The 22,030-nt window shown below is 39.3% G+C and overlaps 1 protein-coding gene across 3 annotated transcripts in view; it reads left to right on the top strand.

Annotated features, from left to right (window-relative positions):
- LOC122562276 (cytoplasmic phosphatidylinositol transfer protein 1-like) overlaps positions 1-22,030 on the top strand; it is a 287,598-nt gene that overhangs the window by 185,858 nt on the left and 79,710 nt on the right. For all 3 annotated transcript variants that reach the window (XM_043715061.1, XM_043715062.1, XM_043715063.1), the window contains exons 4-5: positions 6,605-6,693; positions 15,996-16,003. In XM_043715061.1, coding sequence (XP_043570996.1) covers positions 6,605-6,693; positions 15,996-16,003 — 97 coding nt within the window. The remainder of the gene's footprint in view (positions 1-6,604; positions 6,694-15,995; positions 16,004-22,030) is intronic.

Below are 22,030 nucleotides of genomic sequence, written 5' to 3'. Positions count from 1 at the left end.
AAAATAAATTATGAGCGGACGAGGGGGCATAAGAAAATATTTGCGGGTAGAGTTATGGAAAATCCAGTGATGTTTTATAGGTAGGTTTGAGGCAAAATAATAACCAGGGAAAGAATAAGACCTGTTAGGGATCTAAGTGGGAATCTGTGTGGGGAGCAAGAAGATGTAGTTGAGGTTTTAAATGAGAATTTTGCATCTGTATTCACTCTAGAGAAGAACAACAACAGGGATAGGATAGTAATATACTTGAACAGATTAGCATTGACAGGGAGAAGGTATTAGCAGTTTTAACAGGCTTGAATGTAGATGAACCCCCAGGCCCAGATGAGCTGTATCCCAAGGCTTCAGTGGGAGGTAAGGGACTCTAACATTAATTTTCAAGTTCTCTCTAGCCAGAGGAGGGGTGCCAGAGGACAGTTAATGTGTATTCAAGAAAGTTAATGTGTATTCACTATTCAAGAAAGTGGTCAGAATAAATTTGGAAACTATAGGTCAAACAGAACTAGAGTCAGTGAGTATTGGGGAAAAGCTCTCTGCTGGTTGGAGTCATACCTGACACATAGGATAATAGTTTGATTGTTGGTGGTCAGATACCTCAGCTCCAGGACATTCTGCAGGAGTCCCTCAGGATAGTGTCCAATGTCCAACCATCTTCAGCGGCTTCATCAATGACCTTCCCTCCATCATAAGGTCAAAAATGGGGATGTTTGCCAATGAGTGCATAATTTTCAGCACTATTTGCCACTCCTTAGACACTGAAGCAGTTCATGTTCAAATGCAACAAGTTCTGAACAATATCCAGGCTTCAGCTGACAACTAGCAAGTAACATTAATGCCACACGAATGCTAGGCAATGACCATCTCCAATAAGAAACAATCTAACCACTGTCCCTTATACTGAATGCCTCACTGTCAACATCTCTGGGGTTCTGAGTGACCAGAAATTCAACTGGACTTGCAACATAAGATTCTACAAGTACATTAGGAGCAATGACGAAGACAATAGGACCCATTAAAGATCAATGAAGTCATTTATGTGTGGAAAAACAGGAGATGGGAGAGATACTAAACAAATATTTTGTGTCAGTTTTTACTGCGGAGAAAGACATGGAGGCTAGGGAACTCAATAAATAAATCCTTGAAAACAATCCTCATTACAGAAGAAATGGTACTGGAGGTCCTAAAAAGTGGATGAATCTCCAGTTCCTGATCGTGTGTCCCAGGACATTGGGGGTAGTTACAGAAGAAATTGCGGGATCCATAATAGAGATGCAGATACAGTTAAAACATTTAAAAGACATTTGGATAGGTAATGATTAGCAAATGTCTGGAGGGATATGAGCCAGGCACAGGCAAATAGGACTGGTTTAGTTTGGAAACCTTATTAGCATCGACAAGCTGGACCAAAGGATCTGTTTCCATGCTGTACGACTTTATGACTCTATGTCTGACTCATCTCAGCCCCAACTCTACTTAACAGCTCTCCATAACCCTTCAACCCATTACTGATTGAAAACATGCTGAGCACCTCCTTAACTTTACTCAATATTCTGGCATCCACTGGACTCTGGGCTAGTGAATTCCTCAGATTCAAAACTCTCTAAGAGGTAATTTCTCCTCATCTGTTTTAAATCTTCTATCCCCTTATCCTAAAAACTGTGACGTCTCAGTCTAGACTACCCCACATGAGGAAACTCTTCTGAGATTAAAAAACTCTGTAAATCTGCTTCAGTTATCTATTTTCTTTCCACTCTTTACTACCCATCCTCCCCCAATTTCCCAAATAGTGTGCCATAGTTCATGGCTCTCATCTTCTTATATGTCCTCTCCTATCTTCTGCCTTCAACCCTTTCACTGCACATCTCTTCTATGAGACCCAAGTCCTGCTGGTTTAATTTTCTCCTCATTAAAGTGGTATCCATTAAATTTTCCTTTAGCGACATGCTGGCAACAGTGATTTCTCAGATACTGCCTCCCTTCCTTCTAAAGCACAGATCACCATCACCTTCTCCAAAATAAAACAGCCTAGATAATGACTGGCAGATCATATCAAACAAGCAGCATCAGGAGGTGTAGAATTCGACATTTTGGGTGTAACCCTTCTTCAGGACTGAAGGAGTCCTGAAGAAGGGTTACATCCAAACATCGACTTCTCCACTTCCTAATGCTGCCTGACTTGCTGTGTTCTTCCAACTTCCCACCTGTCTACTTTGGATTCCAGCATCTGCAGTTTATTTTGTCTCTATCCAAGATTATACCAAACAACATGTTTCTTCAGCTGTTTGCAACAGGCAGAGTGTGGACCAGACCCAAACAGCCTCGACATGCAAAACATAAATCAGAACATTTGATGTGAGTCCTTGATTGGACATTAAGTGCTAAAGAATCCTCATTGTTCCGACAATGTTACACTACCATTCAATTTAAGATTATTTGTCTAGACTGCAATGTGACTCACTTATGCTTGCTCGAAGCTACATATATTCACATGCAGGGCCCTGTCCTTTGCAAACAGTGAAAACACTTGTCCTTACATTGTGCCTTTTTTAATTGAACATAAACTTGGGGGATAGCCATTCCTTGGGGCATTCTCCATGGCAGTACTGTTACCAATCAAAGTCAACTTGCCTGGTTTGAATTTAAACAAAAAGCTTGGCAGTTTACTGGTCCCTGGTGCAATCACCAGGGCAACACCTCAACCTATCAGAGGCCAGTTGCCAACCGGTTAACATCCTCTTCTCATGCAGTATAAATTATTTTCTCCCTTTGAGTTTTGGTATTCTTGCAACTCTCTCCTGATCTGTACTACAAGACATAAAGCTTAGCCAGCATAACCCTTCCTTCAGAAATACCCAAGCATTGATACATTCATCTTGCAATCACTGCCCTAATCTTTTCCTATCTAAAGTGCCAATACATATTACTGCCCTCCAATTCTGTGTCTATCTCTATTTTTTTTTAAATTGAATCCCTCTGGTCTAGCTTCTGCACTTCCCACAACTAAAAGGCCTCAGCAGGTCTTAAATAATATCCTTGGGTGATGTGGATCATGCTGCAATAGATCTTCTCATTTTACACAACCTTTTCACACTTCATTCACTTAACTGTGCCATTCTTCTAAAACCAACTGTTTCTGTTGTCTGTCTCCATATGACTGCTCTTGCATTATTCTGTTTCTTATATGGAAGTAATGGTCATATCTCCGGCAATGATCTCTCTTCCCTGAACCATACCAGTACATTTAAGTTCCCTGTAAAATATGTCTTGACCTCCTCCCCTGCTCAAAAATTGTGTATTACTTATTCAGGTAGATTAGAAAGTTCTGCAGATACATAGGGGAAACAATTTGTAATTTCTCGTGGCACAACCATTCTTATGTCCATCCACCAGAGCAGGTAGTGCTATGGGTGCTTTATTTTTAGACAGTTCATCATGATCAAAGGTGAATTGTTTCTAGTCAGGTTCTGGCTAACAAAAAGAACGTGAGACAAAGCAGGAGCCAAAAAGGGCGGCACGTTGGTAAGTGGTCAGCAGTGCTGCCTCACAGCGCTAGGACCCAGGTTTGATTCCAGCCTCGGACGTGTCTCCCCATGTCTGCGTGGGTTTCCTCTGGGTGCTCCGGTTTCCTCCCACAGTCCAAAGATGTGCAGGTTAGGTGAACTGGCCATGCTATATTGCCCAGTGTTCAAGGATGTGTAGGTTAGGGGCATTAGTCAGGGGAAAGGTAGAATAATAGGATAGGGGAATTGGTCTAGGTGGGATAAGCTTAGGAGGGTCGGTGTGGTCTTGTTGGGCCAAATGGCCTGTTTCCACACTGTAGTTATTCTAATATTTTAATAAGGGTTAACAAGAATGCATAATCTGGAGAATCTACCATGTGAGGCATGTGGAATTTGAAGGATGGATTGGTTAGTTATTTGGGAATTGTGCTCACTTTCTGCTACCTGGGCATAGCCTCCCCACATGCTGCTAAGTTTCTTGAGGTCCTTGATGCTGCTTCCTTATTTTAGATTATTGGAGCTTCATTGTCAAGAGGATTTTTTTCTCCAATGTCCTGAAATAGTTGCTCCAAATCTCCAAAGCATATGGGAGTGCAGGGATCATTACAACCTGGCACACCTGACAATAAAGTCTACAATGGCAATAAAGTCAAAATTTACCTGACTTAATCCTGTGTTTAAGGTCCGAGTCCTTGAGTACTGTTTTCTTCAGCTTGCATGGCTTTCTAAAGTCACAGAATCAGACAGCAAGGAAACAGACCCTTCAATCCAAACAATCCATGCCACCCATAATTCCAAAGTAAACTTGTCCCACCTGCCTGCACTTGGCCCATATCCCGCCAACTATTTCTTATTTATATGTCATTGTCTAAATGCCATTTAAAAGACATTACCTAAACATTGTAACTATACCTGCATCCACCACTTACCCCAGAAATTGGTCTCTCACACAAACCACTCTCTGTGTAAAAAAATTGCCCTTCGTGTCTTTTTAAAATCTTTCTCCTCTCACTTGTTACTTCGAGATTATTGTAGGACGTCATATGAGTGTCAGCCTGTCTGGAATTGAGGTAAGGTGAGGGGAGGGGAAATGAGGAAACTGGTGAAGTCCACATTGATGCCCTGGGGTTGATGTGTTCCGAGGCGGAATATGAGGTGTTCTTCCTCCAGGCGTCGGGTGGTGAGGGAGCGGCAGTGGAGGAGGCCCAGGACCTGCATGTCCTCGGCAGAGTGGGAGGAGGAGTTGAAATGTGCCACAGGACGGTGGGGTTGATTGGTGCGGGTGTCCTGGAGATGTTCCCTGAAGCACTCAGTGAGGAGGCGTCCAGTCTTCCCAATGTAGAGGAGACCGCATTGGGAGCAATGGATACAATAAATGACATTGGTGGATGTGCAGGTGAAACTTTGATGGATGTGAAAGGCTCCATTGGGGCCTTGGATGGTGGTGAGGGAGGAGGTTTGGGTGCAGGTTTTGCAATTCCTGCGGTGGCAGGGGAGGGTGCCAGGATGGGAGGGTGGTTTGTTGGGGGATGTGGACCTGACCAGGTACCCATGAAGGGAACTTCCCCCTCCCACTCTGCTGGGGACATGCAGGTCCTGGGCCTCCTTCACCGCAGCTCCCTCGCCACCCCACGCCTGGAGGAAGAACGCCTCATCTTCCGCCTCAGAACACTTCAAATTTGTATTCCTTTTCAACATCTGTGTACAAGTCCTAATGAATGCAAGATGAAAAACTTTGACTTTGTGTCTACTTTTAGTAATCTATGTTTCTTTATTTCTTCTCAGTCTGTGAAATAAAATCAAAATTAATGTTCCAGTTGAAGATATTTTGTAATTAGGATTTAATATCTTAGGGTCAAATCTTAAAGGGATCTGAACAATGTAGACTGTGGCACGGTTAATGGCAGAATCTGACAAGGAAACTCACTGCATCTTTTATGCATTTGCCAAGTGACAAGGCAAGTTTCCTGTTTGACAGCAGCAAGTTGCCAATCAAGGGGAATTATAACTTGGTAAATGCCTTATAAACCCCAATTTACACAAATAAGTTTCAGGTTATGATCTGACCATGTGTGCTGAAGAAGCGAGACATCAAAAATTCTTAACATGAAAGTCAGAGCAACTACCTGGTGATTTCTGCTCACTTCTGGCTGCGAGGAGTCTCCATGTCTGTCAGGAACAAACAGGTCTATACCTGTTCTTATTTCTTATGATCTTATTATAGTCTTAGAGTGGAGTGCGTGGCAAGCATCTTCTGCACTCTTTACCTCTTTCTGGAGTGATTTTTTTTTAGTGAATCAATGGATAGATCCAGTGGATCTCAAAGCAGTTTTTAATCCCAGTTTTTCTTGCTAATTTTCTTCTTGTGTTAAGTTCCATGAAGGACCAGGGGGCCAAAACATTAAACAGCAGAAGCTTCCTGCCCAAAATGGCCGTTGATATCATCATTATGTGATGTGCTCAAGCTTTTAAAATGACAGTCCACCAGACTTGCACAAATATACAACAGCTGCAACTGCAATTTTCTTTGGTTTTTGTGCAGTCTAAGCTGCAGCAAAGCATATTTCTAACTGAAATTGTTATAGGTGGTTAGGTAATAACTTCACATACAAAGCATTTTTATATTGTAATCTGAAGCAGTGGTACTTTTATTATTTACCACTGTAACTGTATTAATGTGAATCGTTAGAAATTTTATTAAACCCGTAAGGGTATATGGGGAAATAACAGAGAAGTAGGGTTAATTGAATATCTTCCAAATAGCCACCTAAAGAAAAGCAGTGTGCTTGAGTGCTGTACGATTGTAAACTTTGACGTATAACGCATCCTGAGGATGCATTATAATGAATAATAGCTAGCCTAAGCATCAATAATGCTTTCAGTCTGAAATGCAAGGTCACTATATAAGTGGTTTACACAAGAGATGGAAATGTGTACTAATATCAATACACCATGTAGAGAGTGATGAATTATGCAGGTTGCATCTACAGTAATTCCATAAGTTTATTTTCGCTGTATGTTTGTCAACATTTATTAGTTTTTTTTTATTTTGGAGCCTTTGAAATAAATTTTATTAATATTTACCTTTCTTGCTTTATTTATAGCAAACTCCCTAGCTGGGCTAGGGCAGTGGTTCCAAGGATCTTTTACGTCACTGAAAAGGCCTGGAATTATTATCCATATACCATCACAGGTAGGACTGAACACAATTATTTAACGTAACACAGCACTTTTACTTTGCAACACAGGACACAGTTTTTCCTCTTGGAAATTGATGAATGACATTGGCATCAATTTTAAACATCTATATTAGATATTTCTACTTGAGCAGAAAATAATTCTTTGTTCCTTAATAAATATGCTGGAAATCTCAAATAAAAACAGAAGGTGAAAGAGATACTCCAATAACTCTGGCAGCAAGTGTAAAGAGAGATACTGAATTACTGTTTCATTAGTTCTGTTCCTGGTCCACAGATTTTGCTGCATCTTCTAAACAATTACAAATCTTTGTGTTTTTATTCCATAGTCATTAATACTGATTCTCCATTGTTTGAAGAGCAATTAAGAATTGGAGAATTTGTTAATATTGAGCTACTGAGGCAAGTAGCTAAGAGTAGGCTAAAAAGAAGGAACCATGAAGAAAATTAGTAGTTCAAAATAAAAAGAAAAAAAAACAGGCAAAAAGTAGTGAGTACCTGAGAGAGGTCCTACTGCACAGCACCAAGAATAAGCTGCTGAAAAGAGCAACAGCGACATCAGCAAAAAAACAGATATTCTGAACAAAACCTGGAAAGATTTGCAAACAGTGGTGTACTACTTTTAAATTTCTAAAGTTTTTAAATTCTAAATCAAGGTGCTAGCTATTTTATCTTTTTGGAAGTACATTCAAACATAAGTATGTTGTTAGGCTACCACAGAAATGAGATGGATAAAACAATTGTTATTATGGTTGCCACTGTACAGATAGGAAACAAAATAAAGTACTATTATTTCACAACACCTTACCAGATTGTATTAATAAAGAATGTGGGTAGGAACTTACATTGAAATATGCTAAAAATGGCTACAGGAAATTGGCACCAAATAACATTTGGCTTCACATGCCAAATGTAGTAGTTGGCTTGTGGTATGAAGAAATACAACATTTTGACATCAGTTGTGTGATACGCCTCATAATGCATACGCCTCATACTTCAACGCATGAAGTAATTGAGCTAATTGAATATTAAGTGGTATATAACTAAGATTTGTAATCACTCTCAACTCCTCAATCATTGCTAAATTATAAGACAATTTACTTAACCTCTAGTCCTGGATGAGCAGAAATCTCTTCCAATTAAATATTGGAAATACTAAAGCCATTGTTTTCAACTTCGCTGCAAACTCCATTCTTTAGTTAATGTTGCCATCCACTTCCGTCAGTCTAAGATTAAGTAAGTCTGTCCATAGTCTTGGCGTCACATTAGCTCCAGAGATGAGCTTCTGACATCAAATGACTAAAATTATCCTTTTGCACCTTCATGATTTCACCCAACTTAAATTCCTGTCTCTGCTCATTTGTGGCCAAAATCCTCATTCATGTCTTTGTTAACTCCACATGCAAATATTCCAATACATTCCAATTAGTCTCCCACATTCTACCCTCCAGAAACTTGATCATCAAAATTTCTGCTGTTTAACTTGCAGGCAAATCACGATCCCCCCCCTGCCAAACCTGTTAAATCCACACCAGCTCTCTCAATGATTAGTTCAGCTAGTCCTTCACCAGTCCTTTCCCAAAACACTGCATTTGTTTTTATTTTAAGGTCTTTTGAAAGTTACAATTGAATCTGCCGCTATCACCCTCTTAGGTAGAGTGTTCTGGATTCCCATCACTCACCTGTGTAAATATTTTTTCACATGTCACCTTGGTACAACAAACAATGCCAAAGACAATTGGAATATGGCCTTTATTGCAACTGGTGAGGAATATAAAAGTCAGGAAATTTACTCCAACTGTACAGGACACTGGTGAATCCACCACTAAACCTTTGTTCAAATGAAAATCTGTCCACACCCAAAATCAACCTTGTGAACTTTCTGTGAACTCTCTTCATTGTTAATATACGTGGAGTGAGTGGTATATGTATGGAATGAGCTGCCAGAGGATGTGGTGGAGGCTGGTACAATTGCAACATTTAAGAGGCATTTGGATGGGTATATGAATAGGAAGGGTTTGGAGGGATATGGGCCGGGTGTTGGCAGGTGGGACTAGATTGGATTGGGATATCTGGTCAGCATGGACAGGTTGGACCAAAGGGTCTGTTTCCATGCTGTACATCTCTATGACTCTATATCTTTCTTTAAATAAAGTGAAAACTATTACTATTCATAGTAATCCAGGTGCGGTCTGACTAGTTCCATGCATAATTTTAGCAAAACCTGATTTTTACACGATCCCATTTGAAATAATGGCCAACAGCCTATTTGCCTTCCCTATTACCTGCTAAACTTGTATGAGTGTTTTTTGTGAATAATGCATGAAGGCCTGTGCTGCACATATTGCACAGTCTTTCCCCATTTAAATAATATTCAGCTCTCTTATGCCAAAATGCATAACATCATATATTCCCACTTAATATTCTATTTGCCAAGTTTTGCCCACTTATTTAACCCTGGTTCAAGACAAAAACAACTGCAGATGCTGGAATCCAAGGTATACAAGCAGGAAGATGGCAAGCCAGGCAGCATCAGCAAGTGGAGAAGTTGACATTTTGGATGTAACCCTTCTGTCTGTATACTCTGTGGACACTTTGTGTTGTCCTCTTTGCATGACTTTGCACTGATTATTGTCATTCACAAACTTGGGGATGGCACATTCATTGCTGTCTTTAGAACATAAACATAGAACAGTACAGCACAGTACAGGTCCTTCAGCCCCCTCGATGTTGTGCTGACCTTTTATCCTACTCGAAGATCAAACTAACCTACGTACCCTACATTTTACTATCTTAAGTCTTTGATTGATTGATTTATTGTCATGTGTACTGAAGTACGGTGAAAAGCTTTGTTTATGCGCAATACAGGCAGGTATGGATGAAATGCAGCACATGTCCAAAGAGACTGGGAGTTCAGGCTACAGATGTTCAACATGCCATGAACACGTTCAGAAAATAATCAAGAAGACTAATGGAATGCTTGCCTTTTTACCTCGAGGGCTGGAGTACAAGGATGCAGAAGTGATGCTCAAGTTATTGAAAACCCTGTTCAGATCCCTGTTGGAGTTCTGTGAGCAGATCTGGGCACCCCATCTTAGGAAGGATATGTTGGCCTTGGAGGGATTATAACATAAGTTTAAAAGAATGATACCTGGACTTTTGGGGTTATTGTACAACACTAATAATGAGGGGAAATTATACAAATTAGGCTTGTTTTCTATAGAATTTAGAAGGTTAAGGGATGATCTAATTGGAAGTCTTCAAGAAATTAACAGGAAAAGACAGGATACGTAAAATAAAATATTTCTACTGGTTGGAGATTCTAGAACTAAGGGTATAGTCTAAAAATTAGGGTCATACCATTCAGGGGAGATACTAGGAAGCACTTACACACCAAAGGGTGAGAGATTTTGGAACTCTGTTCCACAAATAGCAGTGGATGCTAGATCAGTTGTTAATTATAAATCTGAGATTTTTTTTGTGCAGCGATGTATTAATGGATATGGGCCGAAGGTAGGTATATGGAGTGAGACCACAGATAGACTATGGTCTTACTGAATGGTGGAGCAAGCTTTGGAGTCTAAATGGCCTATTCCTGTTCCTATGTTCCAATCCATAGAATGTAACCTAGTCTTCCGAGGAGATATGGGGAAGAGAAAGAATAAATGAAACAAATTAATTTTTAAAATGAAAAAAAAACTGGAGTGGATCCGAATGAAAATTTAGGCATTAACCCAAGGCACAGAAAGTGCAGAGACTAATGACCGAAACAACTGGGCATGCTGAACGGGCTGAAAAGCCTTTTCCATTCAATTCTTATCTCTTCACCTGACACCTGCTGCCCGTTGTGGCAATCAATACATCACGGCTTGCTATAAAATGTAGGTGGGCTCAAAATTATTCCTTTGTTTTCAGAAATACATTTTACATAAACCAAGCAATATCTGTCTAGATGTAATTGACATGCAAATAATTGCAGAAATAGAGAACACTTCTTACTGAGCTAACAGAACAGACTATAGCAGTTACTAAGCTACTGTTTCCAAGTGTCATTACTAAAACCAAATGCAGATTTTATTTAAAATTACATCCCTTTCGTTCTTTGATGTAATGCTACACTTCATGGACCGTTTATTAATGATGCAAATCTGAGAAGATTTATCTCTCAAAATTGTTTCATTAGCTTTACCTGAGAATATAAAGTATCACATCTTAATCAATTTTCATTGATCTTACTCTTGGACGTTCTTAGAAACTATTGGACATTTCAAAATGCAGCTTATTCTCTTATTTTAATTTGAAGCAACAGGATTTTAAATCATGGTTTGCAGCACAACAGTATTCTGTAGTCAGCGTGGGAAGTCATAGTCATAGAGATGTACAGCACGGAAACAGACCCTTCAGTCCAACCCGTCCATGCCGACCAGATATCCTAATCTAATCTCGTCCCATTTGCCAGCACTTGGCCCCATTTCCCTCTAAGCCCTTCCTATTCATATACCCATTCAGCTGCCTTTTAAATGCTGTAATTGTACAACCTCCACCACTTCCTCTGGCGGTTCATTCCATACATGGACCACCCTCTGTGTGAAAAAGTTGCCCCTTAGGTCCCTTTCATATCTTTCCCCTCTCATCCTAAACCTATGCCCTCTAGTTCTGGACTCCCCCACCCCAGAGAAAAGACTTTATCTGTTTGTCCTATCCATGTCCCTCATGATCTTATAAATTTCTTTAAGGTCACCCCTCAGCCTCTGACACTCCAGGGAAAACAGCCCGAGCCTATTCAGCCTCTCCCTACAGCTCAAATCCTCCAACCCTGGCAACATCCTTGTAAATCTTTTCTGAACCCTTTCAAGTTTCACAACATCCTTTCAATAGGAAGGAGACCAGAATTGCACGCAATATTCCAACAGTGGCCTAACCAATGTCCTGTACAACTGCAACATGACTTTCCAATTCCTGTACTCAATGCTCTGACCAATAAAGGAAAGCAAACCAAACGCGTTCTTCACTATCCTATCTACCTGCGACTCTACTTTCAAGAAACTATGAACCTACACTCCAAGGTCTCTTTTTTGAGCAACACTCCCCAGGACCTTACCATTAAGCGTATAAGTCTTACTTTGATTTGCTTTTTCAAAATGCAGCACCTCACATTTATCTAAATTAACTCCATCTGCCACTCCTCAGCCCATTGGCCGATCTGATCAAGATCTTGTTGTACTGTGAGGTAACCTTCTTTGCTGTCCGCTGCACCTCAATTTTGAGCATTGTGTGAAATAGCCCAATGTAGATTTGCACACAAGGCTCTGTCATAAACAATGTTAATATTTAAACAAATCCTCTATCCCTCTACTCTTAACTTTACTTAATTTTTGAGTCAATTTTTTTGAAGATAATTTAACTATTTACTGCAAGACACCCCACACCCCCACCATCTATTTGATCTTCTTTTCCTGGATAATGCACATTTTTGTTGTTGAGGAAGAAGATGATTTGCCATCAGCAATCCTGTAGCACTTTAATATAGTCAAGATTCAACTTTGGATAGTGTTTCTAATTATCTTCAGTGACTTAAACAGGGAATTCACTGTGCCAGCAATGACAAACTCCTTCTCCTAAAACACAGTGGTACAGCACACATGTTTGGTAATGCTGTCCTTGAATTGATTTTTTTTTAAACCCAAAGGATTACTAAACTTAGTGATCTCGGACTAAGCCCCACTCTCTGCAACTAGATCCTCAGTTTCCTGACCCACAGGCCACAATCAATGAAGATTGGGGACAATATTTCATCCTCACTAACATTCAACTCTGGAGCCCCCCAGGGGTGCATACTCAGCCCCCTACTGTACTCACTGTACACACATGACTGCGCCGCCAAATACCAGACTAATACCATTTACAAGTTGATGACACCACCATAGTCGGTCGAATCTCAGATGGAGACAAAAAAGACTACAGATGGGAGGTGGAAGACCTGGAAAAATGGTGCACTGAGAACAATCTCGCTCTCAATGCCAGCAAAACCAAGGAACTCATTATTGACTTTCAACGGGATGTTACTCATGACCCCCCCCCCCCTTCCCCCAAATTAACAGCACAGAGGTGGAACAAGTGGAGACTGTCAAGCTCCTGGGAGTGGTCATCCACAACAAGCTTTCTTGGACTCTTCATGTGGACGCATGGTCACAAAGGCCCAACAACCTCTCTTTTTCCTCAGGCATGTAAGGAAATTTGGCATGACGGTGAATACCTTTGCCAACTTTTATAGGTGCATTCTGTCTGGGTGTATCACTAGGTAAAAACAATGAGTGCAGATGATGGAAACCAGATTCTGGATTAGTGGTGCTGGAAGAGCACAGCAGTTCAGGCAGCATCCGAGGAGCAGTACCTCCACCCTTCAGGCTCTCTGCCTTTATTCCTGATGAAGGGCTTTTGCCTGAAACGTCGATTTTACTGCTCCTCGGATGCTGCCTGAACTGCTGTGCTCTTCCAGCACCACTAATCCTGGATGTATCACTACCTGGTATGGCAACTGTACCATTCAAGATCGGAGACGGTTACAGAGAGTGGTGAACTCGGCCTGGGCAATCATAAAGGCCAACCTTCAATCTATAGAATCCATCTACCAGGCCTGCTGACAAGGAAAGGCCACCAGCATTCTCAAAGATCCATCCCATCCTCGCAATGCTTTTCTACAACCTCTATCATTGGGGAGAAGGTTTGGAAGCCTGAGCACATGCATCAGTCGGTTTTCTACCCTACTGTTGTTAGAATACTGAATGGACTCACAAACTCTTAGCATTCGCTTGTACCTGTGTTTTTGTTTTTGCCACTGTTTACTTATTATTTACTTATCTATGCTACTTAACTCTGTGATCTGCTGTATTGCTCGCAAGACAAAACTTTTCACTGAGCCTTGGTACACATGACAATTCAATTCAATTCAGTTCTAGATTTGTGTAACTAAGATAGAACTTCGATGTACATGAATTGTCACATTAGTTTCCTTGAAGCAGTTATTTCATGATCGCTGGGTATTTTGTACATTTTCTTCATCTCAGCATCTATCTGCTTTTATGTGTGTAATTTGTTCTGTGACTCTCCGACATTTAGTTTTAATTCTTTCTGTTATTTGTTTGCAGCTCATTCAAATATACCTTGTCATTTGGTCGGTTTGTAACTAATGTTGCATGCTGAATATTGCAAATTAAATTGTGGCAATTAATTAACATGGTTGACTCAGCTCTGAGAGGCATTATTTTACTAGTTTCTCATTTCTTCATAGTGACAGCATTTGACAACCAAAATTCTTCAATGAAGAAGGAATTAAAAGGGGGAAAGAAGATCAAGAATGATTTCTGCTTTTGGGAAGGAGGCAACAAAATACTGCACAGATTACAATTGGTAAAGCAGATTCTAGGAAGGCTGTAATTAGAATTGATAGAAGGAACCAGGCAGAGTGTTGAGCAGGTGAAAAGACCACAGTATTGTACCGAAACATTGGGAGGTGAATGGAGTTATAGTTGAAGGGGGGAAGAAATAGGGCATCACTCATGCTCTTAACTTCATATAAAGGAAGAGAAGTGACTGCAGAATAAAAATATATTTGACCTTCATTTGCCCATTTAAATTCCTTGTGATGTAAAAAATGTGTACAGATATCTGGACTCCAGCTCAGCTGGAGGAAAGCAGATGAAACATCTTATAGCACAAATCTATACAATTCAACACCTTTCAAGTTTGAAATTTCAGTTGGGTGGTGTTCAAAGTGAAGAATGCCAGTGAATGTTAAAATGTAATCTGCACTGCAACTGCAGAAGGATTCAATAAAGCATGGCTCAGACATTCCTGATGAAGGGCTTATGCTCAAAACGTCAACACTCTTGCTCCTCGGTTGCTGCCTGACCTGCTGTGCTGCTCCAGCACCACACGTTTTGACTCTGATCTCCAGCATCTGCAGTCCTCACTTTCTCTCTCAGACTCAATAATCCAATGCTGACTCATGAGTACTTTCAAATAACAACTTATCTGTAATTGGATGGGAGTATCATACTTTACATTGAAGCAATATCCTATCTTTAAATATACTACTGTAGACAGAGTACAGAAATAGCAAGCGCAGACGAAGTAATATCAGATGACACATTAAGACAATGATTATTATTTGTCTTATGTACTGTTGGCCTAAGGAGATCTGCAGGTAACATTCTGTCCAATGTTGTGATCTGCACTAACTAATTAAACAAAACTAAGTTTAAAATACTACCTAAAAGTAAAAAAAACAAGCAATTTTATTATGTCACAAGAAGTAGCTTATTTATTCAAGTGGAGCCAGCCTAATATTTAATCATCCCTTATGTTTCTTCATTTGAAAGCTGTAACGTGAAAACAAAGACATATTCACTCTTTTGAAAGATACTCAGCCATAATAAATGGTTGGATTACTTCAAAATTCAGTTAGCATTTTTATTACAGTTATTTATTGGTCCTTGGAGTATTTCATTGGATTTCAGATGTATAATAATTGACACTATTGACATCACTATTCCTAATATAACTTGTCTATTTCTACAATTCTGAGACCTGATGGAGTGTTTTTATTGAAATTTAAGTTTAATGGAGGCAGCACTCTTGAAGACCTAAGCAATGGGGATCCTTAATCTGACTTTATCAAAGTACAACTAGACTTGGAGGTAGATTAGTTCAAAGCAGTTTTAACGCATTTAGCCATGGAGACTTCTTTAGCAGATTAGTGAACCTCTCAATTTCAGTCATGTTGTTGCAAAAATAGTAATCTGCAGGAGGATGATCTCTAAGCTCTCTGATGCATTAACTGGCTGACAGTTTGTAACAATGTCAACAGAGGCCTGAAATTAGGCTGTTAGTTCCTTTTTTAACCACACCTGGTGGATGATCTTGGGAAAAAAGGATTTGTGCTTTCACATAAAATAAGATCCAGAGTTGAATTAAAAGGTCTGAATCACTTTATGAAATTACCATGTTGATGACCAACAGAGCAGAATGTTTGATCATGACTTTAGGAGAAATTAGTAACCAATCAGAAATCATATATGCGTGGCAGTCTTCATAGAATCCCTGCAGTGTACAAGGTTTTAATATTGTCCTAAGGACAACAATCTGGTTGTACTGCCAGTGGTTTGTAATATTTAGTTTTCATGCTGCTAAATGTACTTAAAATGTTCATTATGAATAATAAATCCAAGCGACCTTTATTTACTGTGTCTTTATCTTTCTCTTTATGTGCTCTTTTATTGATGGGGACATGATACAGAATACACAGTAAGTACCCAAAGCATTATTATATTATTGATTGGTGGCTGAATTGTAAAATACTTAACTAAATACTTAAAATGGTAGAGGAGCCCTTTAAGTATTCAGTTTGTTATTTCACACTGAGTCCAATTTTGACTTTTTTTGAGGGGGATAGTTTTCTATATTGTTAACATTTCATCAGGTTTAGTCAGTGTGCTCTGTTTACACAAAAACAAGAACTTTAATTGTGTATTACTTTTCCATTTTTCTATATTTTGTAGGCTCAAAATAAATAGTTGGGCTCCTCTGATTGATCAATTAGGAAAGAGTAATCGACTGCATTGCTATCTCGAACCATACAGACCAAATATACCATAAGTTGATTCCTAGGCTGAGTTTTCCCATGGGAAATGAGAATCAGGAGTCGAGATTGAACAATATTTGGGGAAATGTTAGAGTCTATGATAAAGGATATAATAACAGAGCATTTGGAAACACATAATATAAATGAGCAGAATCAGCGTGGCTTGATGAAGGAGAAGTCATGCTTGACAAATCTACAACAGTTCTTTGAGGAGGTGCAAACAGGGTAGACAAAGGGGAGCCAGTAGATTTTAGATTAGATTAGATTCCCTACAGTATGGAAACAGGCCACTTGGCCCAACAATTCCACATGAACCGTCTGAAGAATACTGCCCAGACCCATTTCCGTCTGACTAATGTACCCAACACTATGGGCAATTTAGCATGGCCAATTCACCTAACCTAATCTGAAGAATACTGCCCAGATCTATTTCCGTCTGACTAATGTACCCAACACTATGGGCAATTTAGCAAGGCCAATTCACCTAACCTGCAAATTTTTGGAGTGTGGGAGGAAACCAGAGCACTCAGAGGAAACCCACATAGACATGGGGAGAATGTGCAAACTCCACACAAACAGTCGCCCGAGGCTGGAATCGAACCCGAGGCCCTGCTGCTGTGAGGCAGCAGCGCTAACCACTTTGCCACCATGCCGTATAATATATTTGAATGTTTAAAACACTTGATAAGGCAAATTAATAAGTTAAGAGCCCATGGAGTTGGGGGTACTGTATTAGCATGAGTAGAGGATGAACTAACAAATGGAAGATAGCGAATTAGAACAAATGGGACACTTTCAGGATGGCAACATGTCACTAGTGGAGTGCCACAGGGATCAGAGCTAGACCACAATTATTTACAATATATATTGATGACTTGAATGTCAATAGTAAATGTACTATTGCCAAAAAACAAGTGAAAAGGCCAATAGTGAGGATGACACAAAAGGTTTACAGAGGATTTAGACAGGCTAAGTGAATGGGCAAAACCTTGGCAGATGGAATATAATGCGAGAAATGTGAGGTTATGCACTTTGGTGGAAAGAATAGAAAGCTGAATATTATTTAAATGGAGAAAGACTGCAGAAAGGAGGAATTTGGGGGTCCTAATGCATGAGTCACAAAAAGTTAACATCCACGTTCACTGGGTAATATGGAAGGCAAAAGGAGTGTTGGCCTTTATTTCAAAGGGAGTGCAGTATAAAAATAGAAAGGTCTTGCTAAAACTGTACAAAGTACACAGCGCAACGTGATGACTAGTTTTTAGTCCCCTTATTTAAGAAAAGATGGCAGCACTGTGGCTCAGTGATTGCACTGCTGCCTCATGTCACCAGGGTCCTGGGTTCATTTCCACTCTCGGTGCCTGTCTGTGTGGGGTTTGCATGTTGTCCTCGTGTTTGTGTGGGTTTCCTCCAGGTGTTCTGGTTTCCTCCCACAATACAAAGATGTGCTGCTTGGGTGGATTGGCCATGGGAAATGCAGGGTTACAGAGATTGGGGACGGTAGGGTAGGTGTGGATGTGATGGTCTTCAGGGGTCACTGTGGACCCGATGAGCTGAATGACCTGCTTCCACACTGTAGGGATTCTGTGATTCTGTAGACTGGCATTGGAGGAAGTCCAGAGAAGATCTGGTTTGGGAAGGAATTTCTAATGAGGAGAGGTTAAATAGGTTGTACTCAAGGTAGTGAATCTGTGGAATTGGTTACTACAGAACAGCTGTTGAAGATAATCATTAAGTATATTTAAGACTGAAATAAACAGATTTGTAATCAAGGGTTATGGGGATAAGAAAGGAAAATGTTGAGGATTATCAGATCAGGCATGTCTATAGACAGTTCTGAAGAAGGGTCTCTTGATCCGAAACGTTAACTCTGATTTCTCTCCACAGATACTGCCAGACCTGCTGAGCTTTTCCAGCAATTTCTGTTGTTGTTCTATCCATTATCTGATTTGGTAACGAAAACAATGGATAGCTTGGGCCCCAATACAGCTACTTGCTGGACCACCACATCCTATGAAATAAAGTGCCTGCCCTGTTAATTTTTTTTTGTTTTCTCCACTCAGCCTCTTTCCAAGCCAGGCCAGTCAGTAGCTTGCCTTTGTTCATTAGCTTCAACTTGATTGAAAAATCTTTGATGATTGACTTTACCAAATGCCTTCTGCAAATGCAAATAAATAACATGCATGGACATTATCGTGTCCACTGCTTTAACTATCTCTTCAAAAAGTATATTCAATTTTATCAACCGTTATCTTCCCTTTATAAATCCATCCTGGCTCACTTTGATCACTTGAAAGTTTTCACTATGTGTATTTAACCTGTCCTTTAGTAATTTTCTTATCAATTTTGAACCCTTCCTGTGCCTGAATTTGTTCCCTTGTCATCATGGTTTGAGTAGCATGCACTTCCTTGGTAACAAAGATGCAAAGTATTCAGTTAACACTTCAGCCATTGGTAAATATCTCTTCTTACTCAGTTTTTTCCTCCTCTTTTTACTACCCTTTAAATGTTTATGTGCTTATTGAAGACATTTGGAGTCTGTTTTAATTATTTTTAATCAACTGTTCAAGCATGTTATGACATCTCTGGGGCAGGTGAGATTGAAACCAGAACTTGTGGCCAAGAGTTTGGGCCACAATCACTGTCACATAACTGTTTCCCTCTTTTTAAATTATTTGTAGTCAACTTGCTCAGATATGTTATGATATACCTCTGGGACAGATGGGATTTAATCCGAACCTCCTGGTTAATGATGTTAGATATCTCTGAGAACGTGAGTCTTGAACCCAGACCTTCTGGTGCAGAGTTAGGGACATTACTATTGTGCGACAAGGTCAAAGATTTTTTAATCAACCTGCTTGGATATGTAATGATACACCTTGGGGCCACTGCGTCACCTTTGTTTCTTCTTTATATATCCAAACACCAATTACTAAATTATCAGCCATCATCTGTTTTCCTTCTAACTTTATTTTACTCAACTGTATTGACCCTTAAAACAATCTGAGCATCTCAAGTGGATAGTTATTTTGTAAATTTACCAAGAGATACTTTTTATCTATAATGCACTTTGTAATGAACAATAAATTATTTTTCTCCATGACCCTTCAGGTCTGATGGCACAAGTAATTTTCGTAGCTTTCTGACACTGGCATTTAGCTGTCAGTTCATTCACAGGAATCTACAAGGAACAAGAACAGTTGCAGTTAACCATGCCTGAAAAGAGAGATTTTGCCTCAGCTTCTGTCAATGCTCATTTAATCATCAGAGTTTACAAAAGCGACGTGTTTTATATCCTAGGGAACCATTACACATTGAAAGTCAAGTTGCAGATATAAAACCTGTCTGCAGTGTCTTTATTTCCAAAAATTGAAAGCTCTGGAAGGGTTCAGAGATTTTAGAATTGTACCTGGTAAATGGTCAGAAAGAAAAATAGCTCAATGTAAAAATAATTACAAGACAGTGGGAAATGATTTTCAAGACTGCAAGGTATTATCAGAAATGAAATCCAATGACGTAGATAAGCTGCTTGGATTTCACTCTGGCAGTTTTAACGTCATGAATAAGATTACAGTCCTGTAATCATTACCTACCGTCTGTTACTCTCTACAATGTTGACCCTCTGTTCTGCATTCTTCACAATGTTAAATCTGAAGTGAGAGTAATTTGAACACTTATTACTGTTGTCAACAACCTTGCTCTCTTCGTGACTCATTCACGTATGTCAAAAAGAAGAAACTTATTGTTATCAAATAAATATCTCATTAAAAGAGTTATCAAATTAGTTCTCAGTTCAAATAAGCTGAATAATAATTATGTTCAAAAACACAGTTTAATTTTAAGTGTCAGAATTGCTGCTCAAAGGAGAAAAGTGAGAATAAAGCCCAGTTCTGTTTGATTTGTTCCTGCTGTGGAATTACCAAAGCCATTGAAGCTGTTTTTGCTGAATATTCAGTTATAACTCGAATGGGGGGAGTAAATATGTAATTATTCATCTCAGATGTACCAGTAACTTATTTCAAAAACATGAGAATGAAACATTTCCTGTTAATGGCTGAATAAGAGTTTGAATCAAAATTCCTTATCATTATTTCCTGGACATCATAAATATTTAAATAAAATGAAAATACTGTGGATTTAAATTAAAAATAGAAGTGTTAGAAAACTCAGCAGGTCTGATTTGTGAGGACAGTAACAGAGTAAATGCTTAAATCCAATATGAATCTTGTTCTTTACATAAGACGCATTCCTGCATTCTTACAAGCTACATAGTCATGTACAACATTTAGCTAATTGTATTGGGACCTCCTGTAAGCTTGCAGATTACTGTTTTCTTCTTTTCCACTTCTATTTCACTCTCCTCTCACTCACTCTGTCTTGCGTCACACCATATTTTGGCATTTATGCCTTCACTTCAGTTTTTCTCTCTCTCTTCCTCCATTTCTATTCCTGCCTCTCCTCTTAGTTCCCTTTCAGCCTTTCTATTCCTATCACTCTGTTTTTCTTCTGGTTATGTGTATGTCTGTCTTACTGATATTTCAATTAAGGAAGAAAACGGAAATGCTATTAGGGTATCCTTAAGTAAAAAGAGAACTTTGTAAATATTGTTCCATGTAATTTTTGCTTTAGGGATATGGCTGTGCAGTAGAAAGTTCAATGTTGGCAAAAGAAAGTTTTCAATCTTTCAAAGTTTGGAAGATGGAAGCAGAATTTATTAATAGTCTAGCATTATTTTTAAAGACATTCCGTATCGGCACACATTGCAGCTGCGCTTTTTGTCAGAAAACATGTTGAAGCATATTAGATCCTAAGGTGACTTAACAGGGTTGACGTTGAAAGGATGTTTCCCCTTGTGGAATGACTAGAGTGAGGGGACACAGTTAAAAAATAGGGAGTTGATTTTTTTTTTGGCTAATTTTGAATTGTGTCATTTCTTTTGAGGGTTTCATGCCATGAGGCCTAGCACGATTTCTCGGCATATCTTATCAAACTTGCTTCATTAACTGTATATCATCCATTGTGACATTGTTCAGTCATCTTGAATCATTTTACCAACCTCCAATTAAATCACCGTACATGAACATGAGTGGAAGCACATATCTATACAGCTCCTTCTTTGCTGGTGTGGTACATGATTGTCAAAGCAGGAGAATGAGGAAAGTAATTTTTATTTAAACGTTAGTCAATTTTAAATCTTTCTGTTCTGTGTTCTTATTTTATTGTGCACTGAGTGGCAATGACTTTTGTATGCAGAGTTTTGAAGCAGTACTTTTTATGCTATATTGGTGAAAAATCTCTGTAAATACAAGACCAAGAGGAACAATTTGAACTATGCAGTAACATTTTAGAGTTTTGAATTGTTTGTCTATACTAGTTGGCCCATTGGTCCACTGGACCAAAGTTGTGGTATTGATTTTTACTTTGAATGAAATATATTAGAACCATTGATCAGAGTGGTGTCAGGAAGTAAATTTGTTGCAGAAACAGCAGCCTTTGTCCATGACCATCTGGAAGAAGACTTCAAGTATGCTCCCCTTTCTTTTAATATTGAATGAAAAGAGCCCTCAATTGGGAGAAGCAAATATGCATTCATTTACTTGCTTTCTGCACAATAATAATTTTGAAATTGTTTGATTTTTTGGCTCTATGAAACCATTCCTACATTTGGCCTTGTTTCAAGTGCAATGCGG

Source organism: Chiloscyllium plagiosum, chromosome 24, assembly GCF_004010195.1.
Source record: "Chiloscyllium plagiosum isolate BGI_BamShark_2017 chromosome 24, ASM401019v2, whole genome shotgun sequence".
Classification (NCBI taxonomy): Eukaryota; Metazoa; Chordata; class Chondrichthyes; order Orectolobiformes; family Hemiscylliidae; genus Chiloscyllium; species Chiloscyllium plagiosum.
Note: the sequence above shows the minus strand (reverse complement) of the source record. Positions and strands in the feature narration are given on the sequence as shown.